Raw genomic sequence first — 13,401 nt, 5'->3', positions numbered from 1 at the left:
GCCACATTTATTCATAAAAGCCACAAAACAGAAGCAGACCACATGCTCATCTGTTGAGTGGCAATCTTCCAAGAATAAATCCTTTCATCTTGGAGGTGGTTAGAAAGGAGGTAAATCATTCCACCCTGCAGGGAAACTTGTTCAGCACAGGAAGTCAATGACTCAAAGGCTTCAGGAAGTCCCTGAAACTGGCCAGATTCACTATCCCTCCCCCTCCAAGCATACATAAACTATAAGGACTGCTGTGAGGCACTTTCAGACAAGACAAGTCACCTGAAAGAATCAGAGACAGGTCAAACTGCCCAGAAGCCTTTCAGACCAGCCCAACCCTCCGGAAGAACCAGAGAGTAGTTGAACTGCCTGAATACAGACCAGACAAGCTGCCTGAAAGAGACTGAGACCAACAGAGCTTCTCAGAAAAGACACTCTCCAACCTGTTGATCTGCCTGCAGGGTGTGTAGTGCACTCCAGGTTTCCAGCTCTCACGATCTGGCCCCCATGCTGGGGTGGGCTTTGTTGATGCAGCTGTAGCTGAGCCTTTCTTTTAAGTAACCCCTAGGCCATATTCCTGTACTATCCCCAGGCAAACTCCTTGGTTCACCAAGTTAGAGTTTGGTGATATCCTTATTTCAGTCTGTGGTTGGTTGGCGAGTAAGCATTGGTTCTCATCTCCCCAGGAACAGTGTCCCACAACACCAAGTGACAAGTAGATAACCCAAGTGTGGTAGAATCATACAATGCAATGAATGTGAAGCCCTGATGCACAAAGCAATGTGAATTAGCTCTGTTTCGTGAAGGAAGCTCCATAGAAAAGGCCACATGTTCTATGATTCCATTTATAGGAAATGCCCAGTGCAGGCAGGTCCACAGAGACAATGTCAACGGTAGTTTTCAGCTGCAGAGTAGGAGGGAGTCTGAAGGGTAAGTGAGGAATGAGTGCTATTGGACATAGGGGCTCTCTTTTGGGCATGACAAAAACATTCTAGAACTGATTGTGATAGTAGTTGTATAGCTCTGTGGAGACACGAAAACCATTTGACTGTTTATCTTGAATGAATTTACCGTATGGCACAGGAATCATACTTCAATAACGTTGTTACTTGAAAACAAAACTGTTTGGCCAGGCACGGTGGCATAGGCCCTAATCTCATCGCTTGAAAGGAAGAAGCAGGGAGGGCAGGTTATTCTCCACTACATAGCAAGTCTGAGGTCAGCTGAGCTGTGAGACTCTGTCTCAAAACAAAACAATGACAAAAATAATGGTATCCAAATAAAACTGTTTAGGAAAACTTTTCCCTTTGCTGTTTCTCTATTTGTTTTTCAGGTTTATTATTTTATATATGCCTGTGTGTGCCTTCCTATCTTCACAAGCACCACATGCATGTAGGTACCTGGGAGTCCAGAAGAGGGGGTTGAATCCCTGGGAACTGAAGTCCCAGGTGACAGGGGGCCCCCATGTGGGTGCTGGGGACTGAACCAGTCCTCTGCAAGAACAGCCAGTGCTTCCAGCCTCTGAGCCATCTCTCCAGGACTCTTCGGAAACATAACATGTGGACGAATTCTTTGAGAATTTCATAGATGCATACAATGTATTTTGATCATATTTACTCCTCCACATTTGCCCCTACTTGCTGTTCCCCTTAAAGCTACACATCATAACCAACTTCTAATTTGTTATCATCTATAGTGGAATAAAAGTTTGAAATAGTCTCTGATACTCTTTATTTCCTTCCAAATGAGCCAACCAATCAGCTTGTCCTTATGCCCAAACATGGACTTTAATTAAACCAAGAGATTTCAATGTAATGACATATTGAAAAGGGCAGATTCACTGTCATCTTCCCAACAAGATCCAGAAAGGGTCCTATATTGACTTATTATGTTATTGATGAAAGGAAGTTAATCCTCTTTGTGCCCAAGCAAATAGAATCCTTTTTCTCACTGAATTATCAGCGGTTCCATTAATTTCTATGTATTCATCTTATAATCCATATTTAATCAGTTCTTTATTCTTGGATTTGTATTCCAGTCCTTTGCTATGACTAATGCTGCTGGAAAGAATTGTCTTTACATTTATATATCTTCCTGCCTCCCCAAAATATATGCCCACAGACTTCCTAGCTTGCTGCTTTAACTGGCTTTTAAAAGAAATCCAATGTGACCTACTCTGTTTCACATATCTTTGAAGCCATGCACTACTTTTTAATACATTTACTTACTTATTTAGTTATGTGTATGGATGTGTCTATGTATGTGCATGTGCACACAAGTGCAGGTACCTGTAGCCACCAGCAGAGGGCATCTAATGACCTGGAGCTGGAGCTGCAGGCAGCTTTGAGCCACCCAATGTGGTCTTCTGCAAGAGCAGGGTACACTTTAACACATGAGCCACTTACCCTGCCCAACGGTTCTCAACCTTCCTGATGCTGTGACCCTTTGACCCTTTAATACAGCTCCTCATGTTGTGGTGACCCCCCACAACCATAAAATTATTTCATTGCTGCTTCATAACTGCAGTTTTGGTACTGTTATGAATTGTAATGTAAATATCTGATATGCAGGATATCTGATATGTGACCCACAAAGGAGTCATGACACACAGGTTGAGAACCACTGCCAGCCTCTTGAATATACTTAACTAACCCTTTTTCACGCTGCTTTTGAATGTTACTTTGATTTTGTTTTTGTTGTTGTTGTTGTTGCTGTTGTTGTTTTTGAGATAGTGTCTTACTATTTGCTCTGGCTGTCCTGAACTCATTATGTAGACCTGGCCTCAAACTCAGAGATTCTCCTGCCTCCACTTCCCAAATGCTGGGACTAAAGGCATGTGCCACCACACCTGGCTCATATTTTTAAATTTTACATTACTCATAAGTGAACTTAAATTAGAATGCTTCACTTTATCCTAAAATGTTGGGAGAATCCTCTCCATCTGTGTTATTTTATAGCCACCCCTCTCTCATAATTTATATTTTATTAGTACCCAGTATTAAATATATTAAATTTAATGTTCTGGCTCCATAAAATTATAATTAAAGCGTTGTTAAACCTGATGCTTTATCACTTAGGACCCAAAAGTCCAAGTGATCTCTGGAAATCTTTCTCCTTTCCATCTCCCATCTTTCTGTTATACGCCAAGTTGGTGTTTTAATCCCACTATCGAGGTGGGGCGGCAGAGACGGCTCCGTGGTTAAGAGCATTCACTGCTCCTGCAGAGGACCCACATTCTGATCCATTATCCCTCAGAAGCAACTCACAAATGTAACTCCAGCTCCAAGGAATCTGACACCTCCTTCTGGCCTCTGTGGGTACTTTTGTGCACGAGCGCTGACATGCACATAACACACACACACACACACACACACACACACACACGCACGCACGCGCGCACACACACACACACACACGCACGCACACACACAAAAAAAAGCTGATGTGTCCATGTTCATCTATAACCCCGTGCTGGGGGAGCAGGGACAGGTGTATCCCCAGAGCTCACTGGCCAACCAGTCTAGCCAGTTAGTGAATGTTGAGTTCAAGGTAAGGTGGGAAGCAACAGAGGACACTCAGTGTCAATCTCTGGCCTCTGCACCTGGACCCACATGCACATGTACACACACACACACACACACACACACACACACACACACACACCCATACAAAAAGGAAAAAGGAATCATCAGAAGATGCTATTTGTCTCACCTGCAGGTACAGCTTGTCCGCCTTCAGTTTGCTTTCCAGTTTCAGCAGCTTCTTCGCTTGTTCCGGGACCTCCAGCTTCATCTTTATCATGCACTTGGTTTCCCGCACAACTTCCAAAATCTTAGGATCAAAATTAACCAGCAACTTCCCCGTTTCTGGATGTCGCACAAACAGCGTGGCTTGCAAAGCTGCAAAGGAACCAGTACTGGCATCGATGTGTCCTCATTCCCCTTCCGCTTCCCCACTCAATGGCTCGCTGCGTAAACCCCATTCCCCACTTCCCCACGGCTCGCTATGTAAACCACATTCCCCACTTAGACCACGGCTCACTACGTAAAGGCTGAGCAGTCCTGGATCCTATGGTGCCAAGGCACAGTCTCTCACACACAGTCAGCCATCAAGACTCAGAGAAATGAAGATCCAGTATCTATAAAGCCATCAACTCAGATCCAGAGAGAGAAAACCCGATGGGTGAGTGACAGGCGTTGTGCCACGAACTGCCACACGTCCTCGAGTGGACAGTAGACGCCTATCTGCGGCTTATTTTTATAGATTCTAACTTTATCCTTTTTCTGGTTCCCTTTCTGTTGCTGTGATAAAATACACTGACCAAAAATAGCTTTGAGGAAGACAGGATTTATTTGCCTTTCAACTCCAGATCACAATCCATCACTGAGGGAACTCAAAGGCCTCAAGGTAGGCCTATTTGCTTTTCCACAAAGCATTAGCTCCCACCCAGGAACTCACTTTATAGCCACAGAGCATAGAAGGAACAAGGGAGGATGCTACTTGCTAACTGACACTCATTCCTGTTTATACTCAGCTAGGTTTGTTACACAGTCCAAGACCACCTGCCTAGGGATGGTACCGCCCACAGTGGGCTAAGCCCTCTTACATCAGTTAGCAATCAAGACAACCCCCCACAGACCTGTGACCAATCTGATTTAGTCAACCCCTCTGAGGCTGTCCACTTAGACACCTCTAGGCTGTGTCACGCTGACAGGTAAAACTAACCAGGCAGCCCCTGAATAAGGATCAGAATGACAGAAATAGCCCACTGCCTACATGTCAGACTCTTCCCATCCGACCCCAATCTGACTTCTTTGGGAAGGATTGATTCCTGAGACCCACATGATAGAAGTAAAGTGATCCAAATTTGTCCCCACGTCCACAGGCATGCCGTGTCAGGTGTGAACGCAGAAACACGCACACAAGTAAGCAAAAAGTTTTAAAAAGTAAACAATGCAAGTAGATGCTTTTATCATGAAGTGAAATGCACAACCTCAAAAGATTCTTGCTGGGGCCAGGTGGTGGTGGTGGCACACGCCTTTAATCCCAGCACTCGGGAGGCAGAGGCAGGCGGATCTCTGTGAGTTCGAGGCCAGCCTGGGCTACAGAGTGAATTCCAGGACAGGCACCAAAACTACACAGAGAAACCCTGTCTCAAAAAAAAAAAAAAAAAAAAGATTCGCCGGGCGTTGGTGGCGCACGCCTTTAATCCCAGCACTCGGGAGGCAGAGCCAGGCAGATCCCTGTGAGTTCGAGGCCAGCCTGGGCTACCAAGTGAGTTCCAGGAAAAGGCGCAAAGCTACACAGAGAAACCCTGTATCGAAAAACCAAAAAAAAAAAAAAAAAAAAAATGGATTACTTATTTATTTTCATGTGTGTGAGTATTTTGCCCACATGTTTGTCTGTGCAACATCTGTGTGCAGTGTTCATGAATACTAGAAGAGGGGGTTGGAGGTTGGAACTGAAGTTAGAGATGGTTGTGAGCTATGGGTCCTCTGTAAGAGCAGCCAGTGCTCCTAACCATTGTACCATCTCTCCGGCCCCTGAGATTATCTGTTAATGCAACATGAATCACTTCTAGAGGCATAATAATAAAAATAATTACTTCTCCAGGCTTATATGTATTCACTCAAATTACATCTTATTTCAACAAACTTTATTAACACAAGAATTTCATTATAATCACAGACGCTGCCAAGTCTCATGGGACCTGATAGAATGTCACACCATCAAATTTCTAGGAAAATAAAGCCTTCCCTAAATCCCTTTGAAGTTGGCTTTTACCTACTAGGTAAAATTAGTGTTAGAGAGGTTCCCTTTAAAAGATGGTTTTAATTTATTTATTTTTAAATCTATTATAGGATGCATGTGCCACAGCACACCCAGAGGACAATGTGTGGAGTCAGTTTTCTCCTTCTACATTTAAGTGAGAGCCAGGGATTGAACTAAGGTGTCCAGGCTTGTGTAGCAAGCCCCTTTACACTAACAGAGCCATCTTGCCAGCCCTTAGCAAGGTTCTCAATGGGGTCAATTTTCCTGAGGCTCTCAGCTAAGAATTTTATCCAACATATTTGGAATCCTCTCAGAACTGGGTTAGAAATCACACGGCCATTCAGATAAATCCCAGAATGATTCTAAATACTCATTTAATAAATCTGTCTCCCTTAAGGCTGTAAGGAATTTGCATGACAGAACAATAGGGTTGACAGCGTAACTAACACGGGTCCAAAAGGACCGTCAGGATGGGCCGCTCCAGCCCAGGGCGACCACCTGAGACCTGGTGGCTCTCCACCTGAGAAGCTCTGTGCAGCATCCATCAAAAGGAGGCCCAGTCACCCACCCCAAGCCCAGGCAAGCACAGCCAATCCATACAACGGGCAACCACCCAGAGCCATTCATTTCCCATAGCCGGGACTAGCATGAAAAACTCCCCAAATTTAAACTGCTGGCTTTGCTTGGGAGCACTTCTCCTGGGCACTGACCTATGGTGTCCTTGAGAGCAAAGAACATTCCAGAAAACTTGATATAAACTTCGTCTATCAAGACTGCCTGATCTCTGCCTATTGAGCCAGGGTCTCTCACTACTGCAGAGCACACCGATTAGACTGTACTCCCTGCGGGGAGCCCCAGGGGTCTGCCTGATCTCACCTCCCTAGTGCCAGGATTACAAACGTCTGCTGCCACCCCCGGCTCTTTCACTTGAGTTCTGAAGACTAAGCTTGGGCATCTACCAACTGCGCCATCTTCCCAGCCCTAAATCTAAACTTAGCGAGCCTAACTGTTTGGAAAGGGAATGTCAAAGGTCACCAGAACCGTGAACCCATCTGCAATAAAGCTCCACTTGAGTCTTACACGTACCATACTGAAGCTGTGAAATCTCTTTGACCCAGGCTGTGTGGTAAACCACCTCAAATTCCACCAGCACGTACGAGATCTTGTTATACTGACGGATGACAGCTTTACCTTCCGAGCTTGACAGAATTTCTGAGTTTTTCTGGGTTTGGGGACGGGGTGGGGTGGGAGAGAAAGTTATATTCTAAGAGATTGCAGACTTTGTTCCACAAACTACTTATACTGACATCAAATAGTCCCGGTGACCTTTTAGATTCTGCCTTCGAGTGAAACAGGGATGGGAAAGGCCATGGAAGCTGGGGACGGAAGTATGGGGATATTAACACGGGGAAGGGAAGGAAAAGAACCCTGTTAGCCCACAGCCAGCCACAGGCAGCAGGGCCTGCCATCTCTAGGGTCTCCTCCCTCCCCCAATTCCCTGGACAAGGTACAACTGGCTGATTTTACCTGAACTATTATCAGGGCAAATTCCTTAGCTGTCAGGGGTGGGGGTGGGGGGGCAGGGAAAAGGGGATCACTCAAGAAGTGTTCCCTTCTGTTAACCTTGAAAGAATTCCTAAATGTCCTACTGCACCCTGCTGCTACAGCAATTTAGCCTCTTGTCTAAAGCTGGAGTTTAAATATCTTTTAAGATTTTTTTTTTCTTTTTTACTTATTATTTTGTGTCTGTGTAGGGGCATGTGCACATGAGTGTAGGTGCACACACAGACCAGAAGAGGGCGGCAGACCCCTGGGAGCTGGGATTATAGGTGATTATGAGTCACCAGACATGGGTGCTGGGAACTGAACTTGGGTCTTTTGCAAAAGCAGTATGCACTCTTAGCTGCTGAGCCATCTCTCCGCCCCCAGTTCAAATATTTGCAAATATGCAGACTAATGAAGCAGGCAACAGCAGAAACGTCATTCGGTAACACCCCAGTAACAAAAATCCTCGAAGCCTGTGGTCCCGGGGGTATTTTGTTCTCTCTTCAGATGTGAAATACAACATCAAACAAACCAGACTCTACTCTGGTACTCTGTCTCTTAAACAAATAAAAACAAAAACAAAGAAAAGGCAAGATGACATTTCCAGGATGCTGGCAGTATCGACAAAGACTCTGCTCTTCAGAATCAAATGATCTTATTTCTACTGCACATACTGCTCTGGCCTCCCCGGGGCTCAGCTCTTCAAGAAGGAATGCACTCAGAATCCCATCTTGGCTTTCATTAAATATACATCAGCACCTATCCATCCACACATGCAAATAAGAGTCAGGACACAGCTTACACTCTGCGCTTTTAAAAACAATTATTCTTAAGAGCCTTTATAAAGTGTCTTCTGTTATTAAAAGACGTAAGATTTGCCAACTATAATTGAACTGGCTGGTCCACTGAACGTGAAAAGATTGACTTCGTCCCTCTCTGGCATGTTTATAAGCTAATTTTTTTTTTCTCGGTAAAAGCATTGGTTCTGACTACTTCATTGGCATCAATATTTTAGGACAGGATGCATTTGTAATGTAATTTCATTTCCACACCACCATGATTCACGTATAAACTGTATGATTGGCTTACATAGAAATAGGTGATGGGCTCATTTATCCGGCGGTAGAGCTGCCTCACCCAGAGAATTTTTCCTGCTATGGGGGGCATGTTGCGAGCAAGAGGGGGATCGTCTTTCTGAGAATGATAGAGCTGCAATTAAAAAATATGATGTTAATGTTTGAATTCAACACAGTGGAGAATGCAGAGGAATTTACAGCTACATTTGAATAGGTAGCTTCACCATGATTCACAGGTTGAGTGCACGAGAGTTAGTCGATAAATATGTAAATGAACTTCAGAGCCAATAATCTGAGGCTCAGACACAATCACATCTCACTGACTGGCCTAGGCTGGCTGCCAGCAAGCCCCAGGAGCCACCTGCCCCCACTGACGCAGCATGGAGATAACAGGCGCATGTTGCCGCTGCTGCAACCAACTTTTTGCATGCTGAGGATCTGAACCCAGGTCCCCATGCTTGTAGAGCAAGCTCTGTCCTTACAGGGCCATCACCCCGGCCCCTAGTCTCTTGTTTTGAATGTCTGCCCACCCCAAGTGGCTTGTGCTGTTTGAGAAAGCTGTGGAATCTTGAGGAGGTGGAAATCAATTGAAAAGGTGGTGGACCTCTCTGGAAGTTATACCCGCTGATCCGGGCTGGCTGGCAGCCATGTGAATAGCCTCAGGTTTACACCCCTGTTGCCACACACTGAGCCACTCCACTATGACAGGCTGAAACACGATCGGACATAAATCCCTCCCACACCCCGAAATTTCTTTCCACCGGGTGTTTCGGTGGCGGGGATGCAGACGTCACTAACAATCATGCATTCTCTTCTATCCTTACCTGACATTTCAAGGAGGTGTTCCAAAGAGAATACAAGCAGCTACATTGTACCATTGTATCTGGTACACTCCAGCCCCTGCATTTCTAGTGCAAAAAATCCTAACCTAACTGCCTCGGCTATACAAACACCGAAGATTGGACAAAAGCACAATTCACAACAGCAGACAGGTGTGGATCTGGGAGTCTGAGGACTAACCACCGGGACCCTCACACGCAGAGGGGAGCCTCCAAGAGCCTTCACTGTGGGAGGGATGCTCTGAAGACCCAGGCACCGGACGGCAACGGTGAAGACTTTCAGACCCTCCCTCTCCGCACTGAGACATTATGTGCCTAGGCAGGAGAGGTACCTTCTTGGTAGCTTCAAGTTCAGCCACATAACACTGAAGAATCTGCTCTATTGTGTGATTGATTTCCAGTTGAAGGCAGGGGATGTTCAGCTTCTGAAACCTAGAAGTAATTGAAACTGGGTAATTAAAAGGGAAATGAGAAACGGATTGCAGAATGGCTGGGGTGCTACATATCCTCTCAAGCATTTGATAAACGTTTACTTCAGGCCTCATGCATTATCCTAGGTATGTAACAACACACAAGGCAGATGCGCTCTTAGCTTTCCTGGACCTGCAGTTACCACACTGAAAGGCAGGTATTGTAAGAATGGCCTGTCAGCCAATCTCTCACATCAATTCAGAGACTAAATGATGCCTGGGAGGTACCAGGACCACACTGTTCTGACAATAAAATGAACAACTGACCAACAGCATATCGTAGGTAGAGAGGGCAATGGGAGACAAACAGGGTGGGGAGGTCACCACTAAAATGCTGCCTGCGCTGTCACTTATCAAAATCATTTCGGGCCTGCTTTGAATCTCATGGTAGTCTCCTAGAGATGACCACTATCACCAAGACGCGGAGCTGCGGCAAAGTCACCGGAAAGCCAGATGCTCTGACCCACAGGGAAGAATTCCTAAAGGGGCCTCTGACATGGTCCTGTGTGTGTGTGTGTGTGTGTGTGTGTGTCTGTCTGTCTGTCTGTCTGTCTCTGTCTCTATGTGTATATTTGCCTCTGTCTGTGTGTAAGTGATTTGTGTGTGTATGCCTCTCTCTGTCTCTGTCTCTCATAGACACATACACACGAGCGTACACACACATCACACACACACACACACACACACACACACACACACACACACACACAGCCTCCAGTCCAGCTTCCCTCTCTAGTCTAGACTTCTGCCCTTTGTGGGGGGTACTACTAATAAGAACAGAGGAGAAAGGAGACTATATTTTAAGTGCCCTTGCCATAAACGCCTTGGGGATGAGGCTAACTATCTGCGACGAAGGACATTATTTTCTTCACTGTGTTGACCATTTTTCTGTGTATACCAATAAGTCAAATATATCTGGTCCAGTTTGCCTCTCTTGCTGTGGTAAACACCAAAAGAAACTTAGGGAGGAAGGAGTTTATTTCGGCTTACAGCTCCCGGGTCACAATCCATCATGGAGGAAAGCAGGGGTAGGAACTCCAGGAGGGAGCATGGAGGCAGAAAGTGAAGGGGAAATATACGGGAACGCTGCTCACTGGCTTGCTTCCAGCTCACTATCAACCGCCTTTCTTACACAGCCCAGACCCAGCTGCCTAGGAATGGTGCCCCCCACAGTGGGCTAAGCCTGTCCACATCAACTAGCCATCAAGAAAAATGTCCACACACATGACCACAGGTCAGTCTGGCAGGCACAGTTCCTCAGCTGAGGCTCCCTCTTCCCAGCGGACTCCAGATTTATTTCAAGTTGACACTTAAAGTTAACTATGACAATATGCAATCATGTTCTTTGGAAATTCTTTCCTCAAGTAAAATTAAACATTTGTTATTCCCTCTCCAATAATAACTATGAAATTAAAATGAAGTATATTACGTGGCTGGGGATAGGAAGCCTTGTGAGACTTTCTTATGAAAGACTTTCTGTTATTATTTTTTAATTCAGTAAAACATCTAGTACACACCTGTCATCCCAGCATATGGGAGATGGAGACAGGGGGAGAAGGACATTAAAAATCTTCCTTGGTCACAGAGCAAATTTGAGGCCAGCCTGGGCTATAGATGAGCCTGTCTCAAAAAAAAAGTCTAAAATGGTATATAAAAAAATAATGTTCTGTATTTCAAAAATCTACTTAGTGGTAAATGAAAAGTTACTATTTATAACTTTTAAGGTTTATAAAGGAGAGGTTTCTAGAACATCTAATTTGAAATTGTGGGCAGGGGTTTTGTGAATGTGCGTTCATGTGTGTGCAGGTACATGTACGTGTGTGCAGATACATGTATGTGTGGGTGCATGTGTGTGTGTGCAGGGGCATGTATACAGAGGCATGTGTGTGCAGGGACAGGTGTACAGAGGCGTGTGTGTGCAGGAGCATGTGTACAGAGGTGTGTGTGCACAGGGGCATGTGTACAGAGGCATGTGTGCGCAGGGCCATGTGTGTGTGCAGGAAATGTGTATGTGCAGGGGCATGTGTACAGAGGTGTGTGTGCACAGGGGCATGTGTACAGAGGTGTGTGTGTGCAGGAGCATGTGTGTGTGCAGGGGCATGTGTGCAGAGGCATGTGTGTGTAGGAGCATGTGTGTGTGCAGGTGCATGTGTGTGTGCAGGGGCATGTGTGCAGAGGCATGTATGTGTAGGGGCATTGTGTGTGCAGGTGCATGTGTGTGTGCAGGGGCATGTGTACAGAGGTGTGTGTGTGTAGGAGCATGTGTGTGTGCAGGGGCATATGTACAGAGGCATGTGTGTGTAGGTACATGTGTGTATGTGCAGGAGCATTGTGTGTGCAGGGGCATGTGTACAGAGGCATGTGTGTCTAGGTGCATGTGTGTGTGCAGGGGCATGTGTGTGTGCAGGGGCATGTGTACAGAGGCATGTGTGCACAGGGGCATGCGTACAGAAGCATGTGTGTGAAGGGGCATGTGTGTATGCAGGGGCAAATGCATATGTGTATGTGTGGAGCCCAGAGTACAACCCCAGGGGTCAATTCCTTGGGTGCTAGCCAGCCATCTTTTCTTTGAGAAAGGGCCACTTACTGACCTTGAACTTACTGATTCAGCTGAACTGCATGGCCTCTGAGACCCTCTCCAGGGACGGCGGGCTGCAAACGTGCCCCACCACACCCGCCTCCTTCTTCCCTCTCTTTCTCCTCTTTTCACGTGGGTTCTGGGGTTTGAACTCGGGTCCTCCCCATTGCAAAGTAAGCACTTTGCCCCCTGAGCTGTCTGAAATTGTGCCTTCAGAGAAACCACCCTCCTTCCGCCCCTGTAACAAATACCTCTGAAGCAGCTGCAGAGCCTGCTGGGAAGACAAGATCTTTCCAAAAATACTGTTCATAAATCCCTGTATCTGTATCTAAAATAAAATGTTGACATTCACGTTATGTTTACAACATGAAGGAGATTAGTTTTGTTTGATAATTAGCGACATTCCTAAAGACTCAAACACATCTACCACCTAAGTGATGCACGGATGCACTGTGGTGGCCACATGCCACATGACTACTGAACGTCACCCCTCAGAAGTGAGATGTAGGTAAATATAAGATACATACTGCATCTTAAAGACTTAGTACCCACACATACACACACACACAAAGGTTATGCAAAATACTTCCTCATGAATTAGAAATGAATGGCGTGTAAAACTATAATATTCTGAATAGACTGGACTAAACACATTATATTATTAAAGTTAAACTCACCTTCTTTTTAGCCTATTCATGGGGCCGCTGGAAAGACGAAAGCCCCTTGTGTGGTTTGCATTTGCAGTTTGTGGTTGGATATTCTGGTTGAGGCGATGTGTAACGGTGCAAGGGGTCCGTGCTAAATACTTTCCTTTGAAAAGTCTGTCATTTGTAAGCATGGGTCAGAAGATGTAAGGGGACGCACTAGTACCCTGGGAAACCCTGTTGCTGTGGCTCAGTAGGAACAGGAGGCAGAAAATGTCCCTCCAAGACTTCCACCATCCCTAGCAATGAACTTCAAGCTCTTGGCCCTGAAATATGGAACTAAAATGGCTCCCTATAGCCGGGTGGTGGTGGCACATGCCTTTAATCCCAGCACTCGGGAGACAGAGCCAGGCGGATCTCTGTGAGTTCGAGGCCGGCCTGGACTAGAGTGAGTTCCAGGAAAGGTGCAAAGCTACACAGAGAAAC

At 45.8% G+C, this 13,401-nt stretch overlaps 1 protein-coding gene across 1 annotated transcript in view; it reads right to left on the bottom strand.

Moving 5' to 3' along the window:
• Dnah8 (dynein axonemal heavy chain 8) overlaps positions 1 to 13,401 on the bottom strand; it is a 239,804-nt gene that overhangs the window by 193,785 nt on the left and 32,618 nt on the right. Inside the window, 5 exon segments of the mRNA XM_059282134.1 lie at positions 3,703 to 3,890; positions 6,850 to 6,985; positions 8,398 to 8,517; positions 9,556 to 9,655; positions 12,523 to 12,599. Coding sequence (XP_059138117.1) covers positions 3,703 to 3,890; positions 6,850 to 6,985; positions 8,398 to 8,517; positions 9,556 to 9,655; positions 12,523 to 12,599 — 621 coding nt within the window.

The sequence above is a fragment of the Peromyscus eremicus genome, chromosome 16_21, assembly GCF_949786415.1.
Source record: "Peromyscus eremicus chromosome 16_21, PerEre_H2_v1, whole genome shotgun sequence".
Classification (NCBI taxonomy): domain Eukaryota; kingdom Metazoa; phylum Chordata; class Mammalia; order Rodentia; family Cricetidae; genus Peromyscus; species Peromyscus eremicus.
This window is presented reverse-complemented; position numbering and strand designations above follow the sequence as displayed.